Source organism: Pogoniulus pusillus, chromosome 1 (genome assembly GCF_015220805.1).
Source record: "Pogoniulus pusillus isolate bPogPus1 chromosome 1, bPogPus1.pri, whole genome shotgun sequence".
NCBI lineage: Eukaryota > Metazoa > Chordata > Aves > Piciformes > Lybiidae > Pogoniulus > Pogoniulus pusillus.
The window spans coordinates 31,990,633-32,014,443 of record NC_087264.1 but is presented as its reverse complement, the minus strand read 5'-3'; the positions used below and the strand labels follow the sequence as shown (position 1 = coordinate 32,014,443).

At 42.6% G+C, this 23,811-nt stretch overlaps 1 protein-coding gene across 1 annotated transcript in view; it reads right to left on the bottom strand.

The window, feature by feature from the left end:
* Window positions 1–23,811, bottom strand: part of LOC135177581 (formin-like) — a 129,375-nt gene that overhangs the window by 15,159 nt on the left and 90,405 nt on the right. Inside the window, exon 14 of the mRNA XM_064147772.1 lies at window positions 2,951–3,002. Coding sequence (XP_064003842.1) covers window positions 2,951–3,002 — 52 coding nt within the window. The remainder of the gene's footprint in view (window positions 1–2,950; window positions 3,003–23,811) is intronic.

Below are 23,811 nucleotides of genomic sequence, written 5' to 3'. Positions count from 1 at the left end.
AAGGCTCTCCTAAGCTCAGCCGGTACAACCTCCAGTCCAACCTCCTTTTGCAGGTAGCAGGGATATCCCCCACCAGATCAGGTTGCCTAGAGCCCTGTATCTCCATGGATGGGGCCTCAACTGCCTCCCTGGGCAACCTGCTGCAGTGTTCCATCACCTTCAAAGTAAAGAACTTGCTCCTAACATACAATCTAAACCTGCTCTGCTCTAGTTTAAAGCAATTGTCTCTCTTTGTATCATTGCAGGCCTTTGTAAACTGCTTACATGCTACATTATCTCTAAGTCCTGCAACACTTCATGAAGATCTTACCCTCCCACTTACTGAAGGGACATGGAAGAGCCACGTACCAAATTAGGGAGAACTCCCAAGGCTTGGTAAAACCAGCCTTCAAGCATTTAGGGAGAATTCGGATTAGCAACAAAACCACCCACATAGACAGTGCCAATAGTGAGTCTGCAAAGATGGACTGAAAAAAGCCATCTCCTTCCACAGGAGTCAGCAAGCTGGCACTGAGTTGAATGAAAAGACACTAGCAGTGTTTTAGAGCTTTTCTGTTTGACAACATCACTGCACTGGTAGGCAGCTGGGTGTTTCTGGAGCAGTCTTCTAGCATAGGCAATGCTTCTAATTAACACTTCCACCGATCGAGCATATTTAACCTTCATGATAGTGATTTATATAGATAAAAATGAAATGATTCACCTGGCTGGGTACTTATCTAAGCCCAACCAAACAAAACATGTCCACTTCTGTAAGCTGAATCATTCTCCTCTGCAAAGCAGGTATTTGGTGATAGTTATTAAAAACAATGCCATCATTGAAAAAGAAAGGGGACAACCCATCTCAAAATTACTCATTTTTCTTCAGATGCTGACTTTAAGTGATCACCTTCTTTACAGTTGCCAATAGGTCCTAAATCTAGATGCCAGGAAGTGTAAATCTTGAAAAATAATTAAATAAAGAGGTATTTTAAAGACTTGTGAGGAGTTCCCTACTATTCAACAGATGCAGCTTCTGCACATATTCCTTGAGTTGTACTTGCATTTGTAAGCCACTTTGCATGCTGTCATTTGGAACTGACAAGGTCAAGTGTGGGTTTTTTGTTGCCTTAGGTTGAGATTTGAGCTTTTAGATATGGCTTGAAGAAGATAAAGTAATTAAAAACACAAACAAACAAAAACCCCACAAAGCCCAAACCAGAAGTTAGCTTCCCAAAATAGAGAGATATGCATTCCAGCTGCTTCACCAAAGAAAAGCCTGGATTTTAGCCACACAAGCCAATATAGTCTTTGAAATTTCACAGACTGAATTGGGTTGGAAGGGAGCCTTAAAGGTGGACATAGCTTCCAGGACATACTGAAGAATATCAGATAGTGAGGTAATAGGTTTTCTGTATCTTCTTATATGATAAACTCAACCTTTTATATTTCATTCCTAGGTTTTGTGTGAAACATGTAACTAAATCACAGGTTAACTGGTGATTCGCAGTAAAGGGATCTCACCAGAATAAGCACAGATGAACCTATAATAATCAAGAGTTGAAGGGTCCTCTGATGACATTACAAGGAGTAAATAAATAAACAAACTAACTAATGCAACTTCAAATATCTGTGTAAATCATTCTGAGATTTGAAAACCTAAAAATCCTTTAATCATCATCACGTGGTTAAAACAGTTTATGCCTACTATGCAATGCCATTGTCACTGCACTCACTTGGGCCAAATATTCCTTAGCTGTTCATACCCCTTGAGTGGGATAGCTAAGACAGGAACAGCAAGACTAGAACCTTTCTTATGAGAGCAGCAGCCTCAATAACATGACTCTCCTCTTCCTAACAGAACCTTTCTCCAACTCAGCTTGTGGCTGTTATTTGACTCTGTGTACTCCAGGACCCTGAATTCTGAGTATGTTTAAGGGTTGATTAGATGTGGTGCTTGGGGATATGGCTGAGGGGTGAACTTGGCAGAGTGGGGTCAATGGTTGGACCTGAGTATCCCAATGGTCTTTTCCAACCTGAATGATTCTGTGATCCTGTGATTCTTGAACACTCCCTCACTCTGCCTTCATTCTGATACTGACTCCTCATCCCTTCACCATGTTTCATATTTAGCCCCTCCCACAGAAGCTGAGTTTTGCTTTCATTCAGCTTAATCTAGTTACTTGGGCTACTTTCTGTGATTCAGAAGTAACAGATCCTTTTAGTAGTAATAGAAAATACTAAAGGTTTATTTAGCAATTGAAATATCCAATCTTCACATCAGACAACTAATTCATGTCAACTTTAAATTAATGAGTCCTTCCATAGCCACTCTGGGCTCAGAAAAGTAACATAAACCATCACAGATCTGCCTTTGGTGACTGTGAGAAAAAATAGTGTCAAGCAGCTAAGAATTAATTTACCCCAGCTGATTTATGGCAGTTCCATAGTTACCATAAACAAAGTTAAAGGCAGATCCTTTCCTCTTCCAAAACTATAATTTGGTAAACAGAAAAAATATTACAAATATGAACTTATTAAATATTTTCTGACCTATAAATTCATTTATCTCATTTCTTCCCATGTTTTGCCTCCTTTGGCCTAAGGAAGGCAGAGATCTTCAGGCAACAGAAATATTAGGACTTTGCTGCATTCAATAGGCTAAGCTCTGAAAATGGTCAGTGAAAACCAAACACATGTTGACTACATGGAGTAGAGTTCATCAGTTATTATAATATCCTTTAAATACCCTGATTCTGTCCAGTCCTGGCAGCAATGAAACCCTCAAGCATAGCAGACTGTTGGGCTAAAAACTCAGCTGAACTTTCTCCTGGAAGACTACTGAAGAATTTTTCGGCCAGCATATTACTTCTTTGAAGTACAGATCCTTACCCCCATTCCATCTGACTCCTAAGATCAATAACATCTCTGACCAAAATAAACTGCTGGAAAACACTAGCAAAAACCTTACCATTTTTGTGCATTTTCCAAACTGCTCTCTTCTTTTTTATGTTCTTCTTTAGCTGCCAATGAAAAACATTTTGAGATATAAATGACTGCCTTGCTGGTTTAGAGATCTCACAGACGAAACAAACATCTCTGCCCATGAGAATTTCCTAGGTGGTATGCTAAGTCCCTTTTAAATAAATGCCTTTACTAAAAAGCAAGAAACAGTTGCTAATTACCCTTTTTTATTGTTTCTTTATTGTAGTTAAATGAATGCTTTTAATGTGTCTGTGAAGCAAAACGGACTTGAAAAGGCATTTAAAATCCATACTATCATATATAGCAAATATCATCTGGATACAAAACAAAGCATTAAACCTGACTTGCAGATTTTGACCAAAAAAGAACATTAAATTGTCTACTTTTTTTTTGGTCGTTGTTGTTGCAGGCCAGAACTTACAAATTTAAACTTGGGTGTTTTGTTGTGGGGCAGAAATAATTGGAAGTTATTGGAATTGAACAAGTATCAAACATAGTTAACACCAACTGTTCAATATAGCTCTCACATTTTGTTCAGGAAGCTGCAAAGTGAAAACACATGTACTAAGTTTTCAGTCTATGGTATGTACATGATTTTATTTATTTATTTTAAAACAGCCAGGAGTCTGAAATATGGTTAGAGAATCTGAGTGCTTGCATTACAGAATGCTCACACTACTTAAAAGGACTTGGTTTCCAAAGGATAGACTTTCTCTGCTTTTGAATGTGTTTCCTGAGCTGGATACGCAAGCACCCCACAAAGTATCACAGAACAGACCTGGTTGGAAAAGACCTCCAAGCTCATCCAGTCCAACCCCTGACCCAGCAGTGAAGGGTCAACACTAAACCATGTCTCTAAGCACCAGGTCCAGTGGAGCAACTTAGCTGTGGCAGAAGAGCACACAGCTGACCCAGTGCTACCATGGATAAGTTGTTCCTGTTCCAAGTCAGAATAACCACTGAAGTGCAACTGTTGACATCAACAGTTTGGGCACTCCTTCACACAAAAATGAAGAACTGTGTCTTTTGGCTGTTCAGTCTGTAGGACTGCGTCGGCTCTTCAAATACAGTTACAAACCTGAGTTCACAGGCAAGGCCACTGAATTCATCCTGAATTCCATGGGAACAGAAGGAAAAACTTTTTCCCTGTGAGGGTGTTGGAGCCCTGGAACAGGCTGCCCAGAGAGGTTGTGGAGTCTCCATCTCTGGAGACATTCCAAACCCTTCTGGATGTGTTCCTGTGTGACCTGCCCTAGTTGGCCCTACTCTGGCAGGGGGGCTGGACTCAGTGATATTTTGAGGTCCCTTCCAGCCCCTAACACTCTGTGATTCTGTGAACTAATGTAAAGTCTGCTGTCTACTCTCACACCTACAGGCAAATTCTTAGTATACTCTACTGCTTGGACTAGTCCATGTCCTGAAAAAAGTACATCCTGTCCTATGGCAAGCAGACAACATTAATCAATATATCTCTTCTGAATATAGTCATGAAACCCAGGATCAGTTAAGAACTCCCGTGCCCTACAGGCAAGGGCTTCGAAGGAAAGCAGCTATTTACAAAACAGGCAGCTCCAGTTTGCTGCCGTGCAGAGAGCTACAGCCTCTGCAGAGCAGCCACCTGTCTTATTCACATTGCCAGCCGTGGCCAGCTCAATGAACAAGAGAACAAATGCACTATGTTCTTACGAAACTGAGGGGTTTGCTGGTTTCCTTTTACCATGGGACAGCAAAGTGACCTTGTGGCTAAGAGGGCAAATGACATCCTGAGCTGAGTCAGGAAAATTGTGGCCAGCAGGGCTACGGAGGATCTTCTCCCCTTCTTCTCTGCCTTAGTGAGACCACACCTGGAATACTCTGTCCAGTTCTGGGCTCCCCACTTCAGGAGAGATAGAGACAAGAGAGTCCAGTGGAGAGCCACGAGGATGACTGGGGACTTGAGCATCTCCCCTATGAAGAAAGACTGAGAGCCCTGGGGCTGTTTAGTCTGGAGAAGAGAAGGCTGAAAGGGAACCTGATCAATGTGTACAAATATCTGAGGGGTGGGTGTCAAGTGTCTGGGGCCAATCTCTTTTTGGTGGTCAGCAGCAGTAAGACAAGGAGCAACAGTTACAAACTGCAACAGAGAAGGTTTCACCTCAATATGAGAAGAAACTTCTCTACAGTGAGGGTGCCAGAGCTCTGGAACAGGTTGCCCAGAGAGTTTGTGGAGTCTCCTTCTCTGGAGACTTTCCAAACCCAACTGGATGCATTCCTGTGCAGACTACCCTGGGTGATTCTGCTTGGCAGGAAGGTTGGACTGGATGGTCTCTGGAGGTCCCTTCCAACCTCTAAAGTTCTGTGATTGTGTGAAATGCGGAAGGAAGCATGGTCCTGCAAACAGTTCTGAGTGAAACAGTACAAGAGTTGATACTATAAAAAGACTACAACCCCAACTTACAAACTACTGCATACTCCACTTGCTGAGAAGGAAGCACCATGCCAAGCACTATTCTGAGAATGAGAAACTATCAGAAAATATTTATTTGAATGGGTCTAGTATTTGCACAGCAGCTTCCAGTTACAACAGAACCAGGCTATTATGAAATATTTCCCCAAAGAACAAAGCAGGGAGACTGCATGCTGGCACAGCCTGAGAGGTGGGGAAGGTCAGCAGCTGATAAAGCAAGGACAGGATGGTGAAGCTACTTGCTCTGAGTGGGGAAGACAAAGGAATCAAACTGGCTAGACACGACTGCACAAAAGTCTCACAGTTGCTTCTGCCTCCTGTAGTGAAAGTTTTTAAGCTTGAGCCTGGCTAGGTGAATTTTTGGTGTTTTTATCTGACCATAAACACATGAGTGCATACAAGAAGGACATTTCAAACAAGTCCATCCACTGATCTAGCAGCACCCACTGCACCTGTCTGTACCCATCACAGTTTACTTGTCAGTATCTTACCACTTCAGAATTGGATGACCTGATGCATACATTTTTGTTGCTTTTCTAAGCACTCCATAGCAATGACAAACACTAAAACTGAGAAAACACTCAGACAGCAGCAGTTAGGATGGAGGTAGCAGAGCTCTCCATTTTATATTCCAAGGATGAGGTCGTGTATGCCTTATAATTTTTAGAGATGGATAAATCAGAGGTTCTTCTGTGAGGGAAAAAGCTCCACCATACCCCAAGGTAATTGGTTTTCCCCCAAGGAAGAAAATAGGCCTTTTCTGACTCTTGTCTTTCAACTAACCACAGCTAAGACTAGGACAGAATCTTAGATAAGACACAGACAGAAAAAAAACCCTCCAACAAAAACTACCTCCAAAACCAAGCAAGACCAACCAGCTAAACAACACCCCCCCCAACCAACCAACCACCAGAAGATGCTAAATCCAAATGAAATTCCCTAATGACATTCCTCTCTGAACTTTATAGAGCCTGAGCAGAGGCTGCTAAAACAGTGGCAAAAGGTTATTAGGCTATTTTCTAGTCTCACAAGAGCTCACCTCTTCAGTAATCATGCTGAAAGTCAGGCAAAAGATGAAACTTCTGCTAGAGACATACCAGCCCCTTAATCAAAGGTGCAGGCAGAAAATTACATCCCCAGAGGGGTTCAGTTGGGTTAGCTTTTCCCTGAGTGCCAAATGTCCCATTCTGTGGCATTACCAAGGAAGGAGAACAATCACTAACAGACCTTAGGGTTTGAGTCTTTCTGAAGCACAAAGTCATAAAAACACTGGGTAAGAGAACGACATCTTGTAGACATTATCCACCGCTGATATACTTGGGCATCAGAAGCTGAACTGTGGCTAAAAGCTGACTCTACAGATCTCCACTCTCAAGTACAAATGGCATCCAAAAGGAAACTTTGTAGTAATCCTTTGACCAGGGGTTATGCAGAATGCAAAAAAAAAAAAAAAAAAGCTCCAAGCTGCTCTAGGTGAGTAAAAAGACCAGAGAGGACCATCAAAAGCAGTGCCAAGGGCAGTTCAGAATGGATAGTAGGAAATACTTCTTCAATGAAAGCATTCAAACATTGTAATGGTCTACCCAGGGCAGTGATGGAGTCACGATCCCTGGAGATGTTTAAGCAGCCTGACACTCAGGGACACAGTTTAGTATTGACCCTCCAAGTGCTGGACCAGATAATCTTGGAGGTCTCATCCAACCAGCTACATTCTGTGAGTCTGTGACAAATGTTCTCTACTTTTGTACAAAATTCTGGACATGTTTAAACCCCTAAGCATTATAAGTAGTGTGAAGAACAGCAGGATCAGCAGAACTTAGTCTTCTTTGGTTCAGATGTCAATAGATCTGTTACCAGTGAAAATGCCGAACTTACAAACAGACCTATTTTTGAGAACTCCTGCAGTCAAGTCTTGCTGGACTGCAAGTAACAACATGGAAACCAAAATGTTCACAGAAGTGTACTTGCTAGCACACAGAGGTTCTTTCAGCTGCACTATCATGAGCAATCTAGTGACAGTCATAGAATCATAGATTGCTGAGGTTGGAAGGGACCATGAGGGTGGTGAGACTCTGGTATAGGCTGCCCAGGGAGGCTGTGGCTGCCTCCTGCCTGGGGGTATTGAAGGCCAGGCTGGATGAGGCTTTGAGCAGCTAAGTCTAGTTGAGAGGTGTCCCTGCTCATGGTGGGGAGGTTGAAGCAGATGGGCTCCGAGGCCCCTTCCACCCTGAGCCATTCTGTGATTAACTTTCTTTATCTAATTACTAACTTCACAAACTCATGGAATTCAAGAGACAGCCTGGAAGTGATACGCAAACATTTCATTGTATGTCCAATGCTGCTTTCTAGTCCAATACACTAGAATGAAGAACCCTCCTCAAAGAACTGATCCCATACTCATCAAGACATCCTTTGCTGGATGGTATCGGTTAAGCAAGAAGGTCTGGGAGCAATGGAATCAATGAAAGTTGGTCTAGTGTGGATCTGTATTTACCAGCTCATTCCCAGATGGATTCATGAATGCTCAAGCAAGGGTTGAGTTCATGCTGCAGCCTTTCTCCCCCTGCAAGGCTAATAGAGTCACTTTGGTCTATTTAGCTACCCATTTTTATTGAGATTTTGAGAGCTTCCTATCTTCTCCAGGCTGAAGAGCCAGAAGATGAGAAGGCTTTGAGGAAACCTTACCAATGGCCTTTCAGTATCTGAAGGGAACCTACAGGAAGGCTGGGGAGGGACTATTTACAAGGTCTTGCAATGACAGGACAAGGGGTAATGGGTTTAAACTGGAAGAGGGGAGATTCAAACCAGACGTTAGGAAAGGGTTCTTTACAGTGTGGGTGGTGAGACACTGGCACAGGTTGCCCAGGGAGAGTGTGGATGCTCCTTCCCTGGAGGTATTAAAGGCCAGGCTGGCTGAGGCCTTGAGCAACCTGTTCTAGTGAGAGGTGTCCCTGCCTATGGCAGAGGGTTGGAACTGGCTGATCCTTGCGGTCCCTTCCAACCTAAACCTTTCTATGATTCTGATCTCTAACTTTGTTGCATTTGGTCAAAATTTGCCAATGCATTACAAATTCCTCCCAGGGGAATGGGCAGTGTGATCACACAAGTCTTCTTTCCTTTACCTCTTCTCTGAATTAGCCAAGCTCACAGCTTTAAGATGGAACTTGGCCATGCAGGTTTTTTTTAAGATGGTTTCAATACTGGTGTAAGCACCTCAAATCCTTTCAAAACAACCTTCAGAAAACTTGCTGCCGTGAGGTCTTAATCATGCTTCCCCAAAGCAGCCCTTCCAAGTTTATTTTCCTTTGCAGCACTACAAAAATTGTTTTCAAGCAAGAAAGCCACAATCTAGTGCTGAAAAATGCACAAATGTTCTTATCACACAGGGAGTCCCTGTGCAGCTTAACAAACAGGTTTCCCCACAAGTAATCTTGAATATCAGTTACCAACCTCTATCCTGGGAACTGACCTGCTGGAGAGAAGTGAAGGGGAGAAGGACTTGGGAGTCCTGGTGGATGGAAGGATGGCCATGAGCCAGCAGTGTGCTCTTGTGGCCAGGAGGGCCAATGCCATTCTGGGGTGTATTAGAAGGGCTGTGGTTAGTAGGTCAAGGGAGGTTCTCCTTCCCCTCTACTCTGCCCTGGTGAGGCCTCATCTGGAGCACTGTGTCCAGTTCTGAGTCCCCCACGCTCAAGAAGCACAGGGAGCTGCTTGAGAGAGTCCCACACAGAGCCACAAAAATGATTAAGGAATTGAACATCTTCCGTATGAGGAGAGACTGAAGGAGCTGGGGCTTGTTAGCTTGGAGAGGAGAAGACTAAGGGGTGACCTCATCAATGTTTATAAACATGTAAAGAGTGAGTGCCAGAAGGATGGAGCCAGCCTCTTCTCCACGATGCCCTGTGACAGGACAAGGGGCAATGGGTGGAAGTTGAGGCATAGGAGGTTCCTGAGGAGGAATTTTTTCACTGTGAGAGTGACAGAACACTGGAACAGGCTGTCCAGGGAGGTTGTGGAGTCTCCCTCTCTGGAGATACTCATGAACCATGTGGATGCGTTCCAGTGTGATTTGCTCTAGGTGATCCTGCTCTGGCAGGGGGGCTGGAACAGATCATCTTTCGAGGTCCCTTCCAGCTCCTGACATTCTATGATTCTATGATCTTAGGCAAACCACTAATTAATTAACGTTTTCCCATGCAGGAATTGGTAAACATTGTGAAATATTCCCTATTTTTCATGCCACCAAAGCATACCGAATTGTTGGCAATACACAGAGGCAAGCACCACCAGCAGAAGACATTCAGGAAAGGGTTTATCTTTACCCTTATAACTAATAAAAACCCTAGGAAATCACATCCCCTTTTCAAAGCAGTAATGCTGTCTGTAAGTGTGACAGAAAAAGAGCTGAAGGTCACTGCCAGAACATTAGAAATTAATAGAAATTTTCTATTTCTCTATTTATTTCTTTCTATATCTATTCCTATTTCTGTATCAATTCCTTTTTCTATACATATTCCAATTTCTATTGATTTTATCTATTTATTTCTGTTTCTGTTTCTTTCTATTTCTATTTCTTCCTATTCCTATATTTCTTTTCTTCCTATTCCTATATTTCTTTAAATGTCTGATTCCTGGTATGCTGCTTCTTACTGTATTCCATGGGAGATTTATGAATTAAAGCTGTTTGGTTTTCTTTCAGTTAGCTTCTACACATAAAGGGAATTGTTCCCTTAAAATCAGGGCCAACATTAGTCAGAGTTACAAATTACAAACAAAACTTTGCTTTCCACTTCCCAATTCATTTGAATTAAATCACTTGAACCTGCATTCTGTTCAAATGCAACCATTCCTCTCTCAGAGAATATATTATTTTTAAAGCCTATTAATGCTATGGAAATACATCCTAATTTCTTCTTATCAAACTCTTATCATCTTCTGGTCCAATTCCAAGATTTATCTCTGAGGTGACTAAAGGTATTGATGCAGCTTATGTAAGTGAAACTTCAGCTCTAATCCTTTCGAACAGAAGGAGGTTCCTGTCTTTGGGAAAACTGCCTCACCAGATTATCCATAACTACAACCTTCTTTTGCAAGCAGAAGGAAAATCTTTAAGGATCAGCAGGTTTTTATGGCAAAACCAATACTCGTAAACGGTTAAATGATTATTAAAGCCAAGAGGAAGCTGGAGGCCTTCTCAAAGGTGATCCTGCTTTGGGCAGGGGGTTGGACTGGGTGATCCCTTCCACCCCCTATCGACCTGTGATTCAAAAACAAAGTGAATTTGCTGGTGAACCAGCAGCTGATCTGGTGGGTAAAGAGGGAACAACTAGACAAATATCACTAACAACCTCATTTGAGAAGAGCTTGTGAAATCCGTGGCCTAAAAACTTTTGGGGAGAGGAAAGCCACAGCAGTGCCTCCTCCCGCGGAATGATAAGAATGATTTATGGAGTTGCAGTCACTTCTGCTGACTGAGCTCAGCCAAGATTGCTTTCACATGATCAGCTCCAGCACAGCAACCCGTGCCGTGGAATGGCCCCACACGTTTGAACACACTAGGACACGCTCTTCTAGGTGATCCAGAGGATGGGGGCAGGGGGCTGAAAGCCGCTGCTTTGTTTTCCCTTCCATTTCCCCCTCATTAGGATACGCTTCCCCTGCATCGTGAGCCGCTTCTGGTGGTCGAGAGCAAAGTCTCATTGTAAATGCACAGCAGGATAGTGGCAAAGCTGAGATTAATTCTCCATGGATTTATATGGACCTTTCTGGCTGCTGATGGCTTGTACTGTTTCAAAGGTGCCTATGCTGCCTTCTTTTATTGCTGCTTGCTGACTTTATTCCAGCATATGGTGGCTGGCGCCATGACACAAAGCGAACGTTTTATACCAGAATTAAAGTGGGGATTTGACAGTTTCTGTCAGAAAGTTCAGAGCAAAGAATTTGTGAGACAAGATTTATGACATATTTTATATGGGACACATCTGTTTCTTCGCTGCATTTCTGTTTAAATGAAAAAGGCAATGAAGGTTCTTTAAGAAACAAAGACTGTCAATAAAAAAGCATGAACAGAAAATCTGCATTATTGAGAGTGGATTGAATGGGCTGCTTGGAAGCACAACAGCCACCTTCCTCCTTTTGTTCAGCCCCATAGGCAGGAGGAGGGAAAGAGAATTTCAGCCCCAAACTGATTCTCAAATGCATGGCTACCCTTATCCGAGGGTAAATCAAACGAAATGAAAATCAAATTTAATCCATGTATTGATATTAGATACTGACTTTTAAAAGTAAGGTGAAATATTACAGTAGATATTGCCTATTAATACTGTTTTAGCACCCAGAACTGTGAAATGCACCAAACGCTCCTTGCTTTTACAATCTCTTACCAAATTACATATCAGATATAAGGAAGCAGTCAGGAAACTTCTCCACATTTATCTGTTAATATCAATGAACCTGACAGAGTACGGCCTCTGAAGTTCAGTATTTCAGTCTCCATCACACACCTGAGTCAAAACTGAATTTGGAGAACACTTTAAGAGTTCTTATTTAAGACAAAAATCATCGTGCTTAACACAAGAGAGAAAAATTCTTTGCCTAAACCCCCAAATTTTTAACCAACAACCTTCCTTTTTGTAAAGATTCCTTATTGCCTAAGTCTCAGCTTGAGAAATATGAATTTTAAGTACGAGGAATTAAGCAAGAATTAATAAATAAATAGAAATTGTCTTGCTCAAAAATCACACACCTCCTTATGTCTGTCTTATTTAATTTCTACTTAAAGAACAGCAAAAGAAAAATGAAAAAAAATCTACCTGCATTCTACAGAAATAGTTTTGATTGTTAAAAAGAAAGAGAATTCTGTGGGCTCAATGACCTCCCAGACAGAAGTGCAGTCATTTCCTCTACAAAATCACAACTCTTTGTCAAATGATTTCATCCTATCCATGTACTGAATTCTCCTTTTGAACTCAGAAGTTTGCCCACAGCTCAGATTTTATGCAGGAAAATTTACTGAGTTACTGCTTGGAGCTGCCTGGAATTTGAAACAAAATGTTACAAAGAGGTCAGTATTGCAGGACCTGCAATATTTCTCCTATTTGCCAGAAAGGAAACCCAGGATGCTAACCTTAAAAAGTATTTTGTCAGGAGCCTGTCGATCATTGTTTTTACAAGAAACACCAATCTGCAGTTGTGTACAAGGAAGAAATTCTCTCTGCACTTGGCTTCCACAGAAGAATACCTTTTAAAAATGGATCTCTCAATTTCTAACTAGAATCTCTACCATCCTCCTTCTGGGAAAGGATGAAGGGAAATCAAAGCATGTGTGACATATTAGTCACTCCTAGAAAGTACTCAAGAACTGTCGTAAGTGTACACAAAAGGAATTAAAAATTCTCCTGAGACTTGGAGAACAGCAAGAATCATTTTTGCATCTACCTGATGTAGTTTTTTTGTTCTGATTTTGTTTTGGTTTGTTTTTTTTTACAGTTTGCTTATTTTCCACTGAAAATAAACAAATCTGGGTCAGGCCAATCCTGGGCACAAATCCAGGGTAAGTGCAGAGCAGCTCTGAAAAAAGTAAGTTGGGGGTGTTGGTTGCTGAGAAGCTCTCCAGGAGCCAGCAGTGCCCTCATGCAGCCCAGCAGGCAGCTGTGTGCTGGCTGCAGCCAGAGCAGTGTGGGCCGCATGGCAAGAAAGGGGATTCTGTTCTTTGGTTCTGCTCTGCTGAGACCTCACCTCCAATCCTGCCTCCAGTGCTGGTGTCTCCAGCAGAAGGACACAGAGCTGCTGGAGAGAGTCCAGAGGAGGCCATAAAGATGGTCCAACAGCTGGAGCAGCTCTGCCATGAGGACAGGCTAAGGGAGCTGGGGTGTTCAGCCTGGAGAAGAGAAGACCCCAGGGAGACCTTAGAGCTGCTTGCCAGTACCCGAAGGGATCCTGCAGGAAGGCTGCAGAGGGACTTTTCATCAGTGTAATATTCAGTTAATGTTATATTAAGGAATAATATTATTAATCAGTGTTGTTATCCAGGTTAATATTATTCTTCAGTATTGCCTTGTGTTATTAAAAACAACCACAGTGACAGCTTCTCCTAGTGCATATTTTGCTGCTGCCTTCCAATGTCTGAAGGGATCCTGCAGCAGGAAGGCTGCAGAGGGACTTTCCATCAGGGTGTCTAGAGACAGGACAAGGGGCAATGGTTTGAAGCTGAGGCACAGCAGGGATAGACTGGAGCTGAGGAAGAAGCTCTTAAGTAGGAGGGTGGTGAGACTCTGGAACAGGCTGCCCAGGGAGGCTGTGATTGCCTCCTGCCTGGGGCTGTTCAAGGCCACGCTGGCTGAGGCCTTGAGCAGTGGAGTCTAACTGAGAAGTGTCCCTGCCCATGGTGGAGAGGTTGGAGCAGATGAGCTCTGAGGTCCTTTCCAACCTAGGTCATCCTATGAGCCACATGCAAGCTCCAGAAGCCTTTTCCCCTGCAGGGGTTAAGAACACTTTCACATGTTCCTGTTTATGCACAGGTCAAAGCTTTAAAAAAAAAAAAAGTATAAAAAGAGAGGAGCAGGACTGTGAGTGCAGCAGCTAAGCCATGAGCACAGACTTTCTGCTTGCTGTGCCTTTGGGTGTCTCTTAAGAATGGCTTATGGCTTTTATGCAATGGTAACAGCAGGGCCATGAAAAAAAGAAGAGAGAACAGAAATACAGGATAAGGGACATTTAACTCCTAAAGAAGAGAGGCAATGCCAACAGACCTGTTAGCAGAGAGGTTCAATATCATTTGACTCCTGTTTTGATTTGGTCTTAGCTGTTCAAAAAGTCACAGAAACTACTTCTGAGAGTGCTAACTAACACAAACCTTACCAATATCATTTATGCCTATACTCTGCTCTAATAACATACTCAAATTGTGGACACCTCCATAAGCACACGAGTTTCTATTATGGTATGGTGTTAAGGAGTCACAGAATAATCAGATTAGTTTCTCACTCTTTTTTTGTCCATTAGAACAAGAAAAGCTTGAATGGACTTAAAAAAAAAACCACCAAACATGCACAGAGTAAAAGTAAAAATAGATTTCAAAATTTGATGCATCTGCATCTACAATGACAGAATTTTCTTTACACCAAATAGCTAATAGGACAACTTCTTATATAGTATTTGTGAGGGAATGTTCTACAGTACTTAGAAATTTATTTCTCTACAATCTGCAAAGACATTTTAAATGTTGGATTATTTACTGCCCCTCAAACCCAAGCCCATATTAAATTACATTAAAATGAAAACTGAGTGGCATTTAGAAAGGAGAGAAGTCAATTATTTCAAGCAGTAATGCAGAGTCAGCTCTCCTGATGAAGCTTGGGGATTCTCTCTCCTAGGAACTGCTCAATTACATGCAAGGAAAGAATCTCTGATGTGGAAAGCTTCAATAATCTCAAACATAAACATGCCTTACCCAGCTCCCACTGCACTCTAAGGCAATGCTGGGTCAGGCCCTTTGTGCAAAAGCCAAGGTAAGGAAACCCATTATAAACACTCCCTGATAAGCTATACCCATGACTATAGAGATAATTGGACCCAATACATTCTACAGAGCACTTTTTCCTTTTTAGATTTATGTTCTTTAGTATTTTCTGCTTGGCCACAGAAGCTACATGAGTGTACTCAAGTATCCCTGCCTGTCCGAGGGCACCAGGACCCCCTCTCCTACCAGATTCTATTCCAGAGATGGCAACACTTTGTGGAGGGAATTTTCAGATTGTAAGGCATTTGTTCTCAAGATGAAAGACTTTGTACACATGGTTTGTGCAAACAGTTCTATCCTAAAATATGCTACACAGGAGCTGAAGTCCTTCAATTAATTTTTTTTAGATCCCTTCAAAATAGCTGAGTTAGGACAAGGTTTAGAGAGCTGAAAAAATCTTGATGTTTAAAAGTTTGAATTGATTTACATGCCATAAAAAAAGAAAGGTCTCTTCCAATCAATTCCATACCTACATCTCCTAAGGGAAATAAAACCAGGGACTTCTCCACCAGGTGAGAAGTAGCTCAGGGTGTTCACAAAGCAGCACTGTAAGGGCTCTTCATAGGACAGAGGTCCACTTTGAAACATCTTGCCCTGGCACCTAGAGTATTTAGGCACAAAGATACTACAGAAGAAGTTGCAGAAGAGGTTGAATGATGATCTGAAATCAAACTTTTCTTACCATAGGAGAAGTCTGTCTTTTGTCACAGCTGTAATCACAGAATCAATGAGGCTGGGAAAGACCTCTGAGATCATGGACTCCAGCCTATGACCTAACACCACCACATCAGCTAACCCATGCCACCAAGTGCCACATCCAATCTTTTCTTAAAGACCTCCAGGGATGGTGACTCCACCACCTCCCTGGGCAGTCCATTCCAGTGCCTAATCACCTTTCCATCAGGAAGTGCTTCCTAATATCCAACCTAACCCTCCCCTGGCACAGCTTCAGGCCATGCCCTCTTGTCCTGTCACGAGTTGCCTGGGAGCAGAGCCTGACCCCTACCTGACTACAACTTCCCTTCAGGTAGTTGTACAGAGTGCTAAGGTTCCCCCTGAGTCTCCCCTTCTCCAGGCTAACCCAGCCCAGCTCCCTCAGCCTCTTCTCATCAGCCTTCCCCTCCAGCCCCTCCCCAGTCTCTTTGTTCTCTTCTGGCCCCGCTCCAGCACCACAGTATCTCTCCTGCAGTGAGGGCCCAAAGCTGCACACAGTGCTTGAGGTGAGGCCTCCCCAGTGCCAGTACAAGGCAGAATGATAATGCTGGTGCTGCTGACCATACTGTTCCTGATACAGGCCAAGATGCCATTGGCCTACTGTGCCAACTGGGCACACTGCTGGCTCACACCCAGCCACTGCCAGACAGCACTACCAGGTCCCTCTTACAATGCTGGATGATTCACCTGGTTTTACTCTGTCACTGTGCAATTTTGGGAGTAACAGCCTGCTGCTTTCTCTTTTAACTGGCTTCAAATTCCAGAGAACTGCTCTATGAACACTGTGATTGTTCCTTATTTTTGTCCTCTAAACAAACGGTCCTGCTACATCCTGCTCACCCTCTATTTTCCCAGAAAGAAACCTCCTTCTAATGGCAATTTCCTGTCTGATCTACAGGTTTTATGTGTTAACACTGGTTAAAAAGGGAAAACACAACTTACACCATAACAGAACCTAGCCCAGAGAGCTCCAATTTCCACCTGGAATTTACAGCATCTATTTTTTTGTTACCAAGCATGCTCAAAAGCATCAAAACAGGAAAATAAAATTGAGAAAAATGATCAACCGACTCAAATTGTGGACAGCTCCATAAATGCATGAGTTTCTATTATGGCATGGTGTCACAGAATAATCCCATTTGGAAGGGACCTCCAAAGGTCATCCAGTCCAATGCCCCTGCACTCAGCAGGAACATCCTCCACTAGAGCAGGTTGCTCGCAGCCTTGTCCAGCCTCACCTTGAATATCCCCAGGCATGTTGCAGTGTTTCAGCATCCCCATGGTCCAGAACTTGTTCCTAATGCTCAGTCTGAATATGCTCTGCTCTAGTTTGAAGCCACTGACCCTTGTCCTGTCCCTGCAGGCCTTTGCAGCCTTTTGTAGCCCCCTTCAGATACTGGCAGGCTGCTATTAAGGTCTGCCTGGAGCCTTCTCTTCTCCATGCTGAACAAGTCCAGCTCCCTCAGCCTGTCCTCATAGCAGAGGTGCTCCAAACACTGATCCTTGCACTGTTGCGTTATGGTAGCAGAGCAAGACAATGTCCAAGCTTTATCCAAAGACTGTGGTGTGAAATTACGGAGTCTGAGGGACAAAGAAAGTAAGAGTGGCCAGTGTGAGAGTAGATATTAAAGGCTTTGGAGAGCAAGTGTTTGGGCTTTTCATTAAGTGCATTACTATCTTCTACCCAATCCTTTCCAGTTCTTGACTGCATTCTCTTCTTGGAAGCAGTATCTTCCTGTATATGTAATCACTTGTTTGTAGGACATAAACTAAAGTCATGAACCAGAGAGCACTCTGATTTCCTGCCAAGGACAGCTTTGACAAGGGCTTAAATTGTATTAGTTCACTAACTTTGAATATCAGCCCACATAGGGTAAGACAAAGATGTCGATAGCAGGGCAAACCCAGATAAACTGCCTGCAGTACAGGGAACTTGAGTAACCTGGTCTAGCTGAGAAAAGTCCCTGCCCATGGCAGGGAGGTTGGATCAGATGATCAGAGCACTGGAACAGGCTGCCCAGGGAGGTTGTGGAGTCTCTCTCTCTGGAGATACTCAAGATCAATCTGGATGCATTCCAGTGTGATCTGCTCTAGGTGATCCTGTTCTGGCAGGGGGGGTGGACCAGATGATCTTTCAAGGTCCCTTCCAGCCCCTGACATGCTATGATTCTATGATGATCTCTAAGGTCTCTTCCAGCCTAAGCTGTCCTGTGATTCTGTAATATAATCTGTGGCTCAGTTTTCCCTTCATCCTGTAACTCTGTGGGTTCAGGCACTGGAGTGTTAGACTCCAGAGAGCTGACAGTGGATACTCAGAAGTTATCAGTAATTCCAGCTACAGATTTCATGTGCATCAGTTTTTGGTATTGAATCAAAGAATATCAATGCTGACATGCATTATGCTGCTCAGCTGCTATTAAAAGGAGAACTTCATACCTATCAGAAAACGCCAGTGACTTTGCAGCAGCTACAGTAGCTCAGCACAACTCAAACTGGAAAGAAGCTGGGAGAAACTGTTAGAGACACAAATCTAAGAGTTCTCTCCTTCTCTTGTAAGGATGACATTGCATTTTTAGTTACAAGTCCTTCTAAAGCACACTCATATTACACAGGTCAATGGAGTACAAGCCTCCAGTTTTCATTGTAAGTCATAGATTCACAGAATGCTTTGCTTTGGAAGGGACATCAAGAGGTCATCCAGTCCAACCTCCTCCAGTCAGCAAGGGCAACCTCAATTAGAACAGGTTGCCCAGAGCCCTGCTGAGCCTTGCCTTGCATTCATCTCCAGGGATGGGGCCTCAACCACCTCCCTGGGCAACCTGTTGCAGTGTTCCAGCATCCTCTTGGTGCAGAACTTGTTTCTAACACCAAACCTCAATCTGCTCTTATCTACTTTGAAGCCACTGCCCCTCGTCCTGTCACTGCAGGCCTTTGCAAACAGTTTCTCTACATCCTTCTTGTAGCCCCCTTCAGGTACTGGCAGGTTGCTAACAGGTCTCCCTGGAAACATGATCCAGTGGAACTGATGATAGCAATTTGATGTATATCTGCTTCAAAATAATCAATTGATAGTTTCCTGAAAAGTCACAGTTTTAATTAAGATCCAGTTTGAGGACTTTGATGCTGGTAATTCTTCTGGTAGTGGTGGAGGAAACACTCATGTCAGAGGAAATCCTTGCTCTTTCAATCAGCTCACTGTCAATATTGCTTCAGTTAGAGGCATATGGAGGCAATCACATTCCAGGACACCTTATTTGGTGTCTGATGGACCCAGGCTATTGTCCTAACTACACAATCTCAGAGTGTCACTGCAGCCAGGTTCTGTGCTTGGCAGGCTGATGCCAATTGATGTAAATCACTCTTTCATCTGTTTAAATAGAACGATCTTGGAGTGATGAAAACAGTTATGAGTGTCACAAACACTTTGAAAGATGAAAGTAATTCTGCTGCTGGCATCTAAAACAGCCTTCCAGCTCTAAACACAAACTTTGTCTGGTCTGTAATGTCATTGCTGGGAAGGATAAAAAAGTTTTAAGCAAACATTATCACTGCAAGGAAGTATGACATATTTTTCATGTTTGACACTGGACATAAATATCCTCCCACACTGTTTAATGTGAGAACTGCATATGTGTGGCAGAGATAATAAAACATCTCAGTGAAAACAAATGAGGGGTGGGAGAAAAAAAAAGAGTTATGGTAAGTAGAACAGAAAATAAAGCTTTGAAGTCAAAAGCCTTCATATTCATACATTTTAATCACAAAAGGAAGACTGAGCCTTTGCTATGCAGACTGGAGAGAGAATCTACAGCAGTCTGGTGTCTTGTAGAGCTGCCTGTTTACAGAGATACAGGAGCAGCTTCATGATGGCAGGTAAGAGAATCAGACAACTGTAGGATCCTATTGCTCCTCTGCTGTTGCTTCCAGACCACATTTTTCAAGGTAGCTGTTACCAAAATTCAGTGCTTTTCATTTTCTTGCTTAAGCACTGAAACATTCAAGAACTTTACAAACAAAAGGAAGCACAAGCACCACAACCCCATATGCAGGTCAAGGTAGAGAAGTACAGCACTAGTGGGAAGACAAGATTACCTTTTAAGTACTTATTCATAGCAGTTTCCTATCAACCCTGTAATGACTTCCCAAAATATCAGAAAACCCTGAGAAAAGCTTTAAATTTTTACTTGTGGCTTTTCTCCCTCTTAAAAAATTGATTATAGGGAGGCTGTTCTGCTCCCTGACCCCACCTACCAGGTCAGGAGGCTAGCTGTTTGGAGGACAATCTGCCTTGCTATTGAAAATTGAGGCAAAACAGGTGTTAAGCACCTCTGCCTATTCCTCATCTCCAGTCACTACATTCCCATCCTTGCCCCTTGTTTTGTCATTAATATATTTATAGAAACACTTCTTGTTCTTGTTCACAGCAGTGGCCAATCTAAGTTCTAACTGGGCTTTGGCCTCTCCAATTTTCTTCCTACACAACCTAGCAACATCCTTAATTTTTTATTAATTCTTTTATTTTTTTCTTCTTTTCTTTTCATCCTTAAACCCAAACCATCACACCTGAGTTAGCTCCCCCTCTTTCCAAAGGTGATATGCCCTCTTTTAGTCCCTTAATTCCTCCAGAATTCTGTCATCCATCTAGGTTGGTTGTCTACAGTAGAGCTAAAGAGAAGTTAGTGGCACAGATTTCCTGTATGAAAGCTGTTTTAAGAGGTTGTTTCACGTATTGTGGAGGAAGAGAATGGAAACACATAAAGTTCTGTCAAAAGAGATTTAAGAGAGTAGCAACTAATGGTCTGGTGTCCCCATCACAGGATGAACACGGAGCCGTTTGAACAAGTCTAGAGCCTCGGCTGCTTAAGGCCTCATCCAACTTACTGAACACCCTCAGGGAGGTGGAATCAAAGGAGAGGAAATTTAGATTGAATGCTAGGAAAAAGTTCTTTACAATGAGGGTGGTTGAGCACTGGAACAGGTTGCCTAGGGAGGTGGTTGAGGCCCCATCCCTGGAGATATTCAAGGTGAGGTTGGACAGGGCTCTGCAGGACCTGTTCTAGTGGAGGAAGTCCCTGCTAACTGCAGGGGAGTTGGACTGGATGACCTTTGGAGGTTCCTTCCAAGACAGGTAATTCTATGACAACTTCCTGGGCAATTCCAGAGTCTCACCACCCTTACACTGAAGAACTTTTTCCTTGGCTCCAGTCTAAGCCTGCTCTGCCTCAGCAGCAAACTAATCCCCCTTGTCCTTCTCTAGACACCCTGAGGAAAAGTCCCTCTGCAGCCGTCCCACAGGATCTCTTCAGTTACCAAAGGCAGTTCCAAGGTTCCCTCTACCCCTTTCCTATGTCAGGGAGTGTAGCAGTTTTGATCAGTTTCTGGCTCTTGAAATGCTGGTTTCCCATGACATTTCTTAATTCTTGGTATAATTCCCTCAAGAACAACATAAAGCAGAAAGCAGTTACCATGCAAGTGCAGAGAGCTAGCCTTGACAGAATTTACTCCTTATATTCTTTTCCACTGTGCTGTCTCACCAGTCAGTCCTCTAAGGTGCATTCCAACAAGCAGATGAGGAAATGAGGATCAAAGCTCCTGTTTTGCGCCAGAAATACATTCAAGAGCACAAGAGACTGGATGCAGAAGCAAGCAGCTACTGCAGCCTGGCTAAAAATATTAAGCAGACAGCAATCCAGAGTAAAAATCAGCTTTACTGACATTTTTCATGTGGTTGCTAACCTTGCTTGAAAAATGCACTGCCTGCTGCCACAGTGCTGCAGGAACAGCTTGGCCTATGGCTCTACTTTGTACAGTCCCATGACTGCTGGTGGCTTATGCAGTATAAGGACATGCAGTAGTTGTAACAAAGCAATGAATTTAACAAGTTCCTAAGTGCTAGGCTGGAATTCCAAACACAGGGTAATTTCTTTCCCTATGGGATTAGTCTCAGAAGATGCACTCTGTGTAACAAATCCCTCCCTCTCCATCTTGCTGCTTATCTCGGACGCTGGAGTGCACCCATGTGCCTTTCCCAAACAGCTTTGCTGGCCACTAGTAATGATTTTCAAAACCTGCCATCAGAATACTCCCTTCCCAGGCTCTGCTGTAAACTAAACGAATTCCTTTAATAGCAAAGTCTTCAACATCATCGAGATGCTTTATTCTGAGAGAAAGGAAGAGGCAGCTATGCTCTGTCATGAGGCACAAAGACCTTGATTTGCACATTCCAGTATGGGAGGGAGGAAATCAAGCCCAGATTCAAGATTTTTATGCACTTTCTGACCTGGAACCAATGAAGGCAAATTTGGGAGCAGATTTTGCAAGATGATGCATGCATCTGTATTCTGGATTTCAACGCTGATTAAGATGGGCAAGTTATATAAACAGTCCAAGCAGCAAAATAAAGATTAATTTTTAAGGCTGTTCTCTCTCCTCTAAGACATTTACTTTCCTGTTTCTTTCTTGAAAGAATGCACAAGGAGAACAAAACATGTCACGAAAAACTACCTCCCATCTCTACTGGCCAGCAGTCCTTCTAGTGAGGCTCATAGCTGCAGCAACCAAACTCCTTTCTCCTTTTTAAAGCAGATTATTTTGCATCTTCCTCATATTCATCTAACTCTTCTGACATTTTCATGTGAGACAGCTTTGTATCCAAGAAGGAGTTTTCTTTTAAGCAACTCTGAGCAAGAATTTCATAAATTAATGAGTGTTCCAAACTGTTGCTTTCATGAACTCAAAGCTCTTTTTTGCATATCATGGCACTTTAAACGGTAAACATCAGGAATGTAGTCCTGAAAACAAACCCATACAGTAATTCTGCCCCAAGTACAGGAAGGAGATACTCACTTATAGTCATTTTTAGGTCTCCACATTACAGTAAAACTAATATAACTGATTGCACACAATATAGTTAGATCTACTAAAGGTTATTTCCCCCTGGAGAATAATGAAGCCCTTTCCAAAAACCACGGGCATATCAAATACAGCTAATAAAGCATTAGCAGAGTTCACTGATGATCACTAATAACACAATGTCAGTGGCTGGAAGATCCAAAGATCATCCAGCCCAACTCCCTAGATGTGGCAATCACAAAGCACTCCACAAAGATTATCTTTCACTCCAAAAAGCCCAGCAAGAATCACCATTTAACATTCTGCCTAACAGGACAGTCAAGTGCTTTCTGAAAAAAGAGAGCAGCCAAGTATTCCAGCACCACATCTCGAGGAGCTAAACTGGGAACAGAACCTAAAGGTTCTGGCACCTAACTCCCTGCCGAAGACAGGAGGCTACGATGCACTCAGTGATACAAACCAGCACTGACATCAGCAGAAGTACAGTTTATCCCCTCTAGCATTTTAGAATGTCAGTCTCCACAACACTCTCAGTGTTTTTTGTTACAACACAGCACGTATTAGGTTTAATTGGTATTAATTGTAATTAGCAAATGTAAACAGCTCAGCTTAAGCAAATCACTATGTTGATTTTTCGTATGGGTTTTTTTTTTCCCCTTACAGTATTTCCAATTCACACTAACGAAAAATGATGGGAAATTGTGTGTGTGAGAAAAAACCCTTTGTATCTATGAGATTCAACCCTCTTTTCAAGCCAGAAGTTTCAGACAAGCAGCTGAGCTTTGGAGGCTTGCTGTGAGCTGGCAGAAAGATAATAGGCAATTTTTTTTTCTTTACATTTGCTTAAACCAGCCACAAATCTTTTTTTCTTTTTCTTTTTTAAACAAACAAAACTGAAAGCAGATGCTGAAGGGATGCTCAGCACTATCAGTTAACTCCTCATTTCAGAGACACTGTTGAGTTTGCAGATTGAACTTCTAAACTGAACCTCTCAGCTTGACAATTGTCCAATGCCTCTTCCAGTGCCAGAAATCAAGATGGATTTCTGTGTTATTTTTAACTACCTTCAGTGTAGGATTTTATGAGATTTCCACTCTAATGTCACAGAAAACTCCACCACCCAATTAGAAAGATTCAAATAGGTTCAGTGACTGAAGGAGAATTCTCTCTTTTTTTTTTAATATTAAATATCCAAATGTTACTCTCAATTATTAAAATTCAATTTGAATACACAGAGACTAAATACTGTTCAGATACTAGGAATACAAATGTAAGGAAAACTTAGCTATTTCTTTTCATTTCATATATGAGTTAG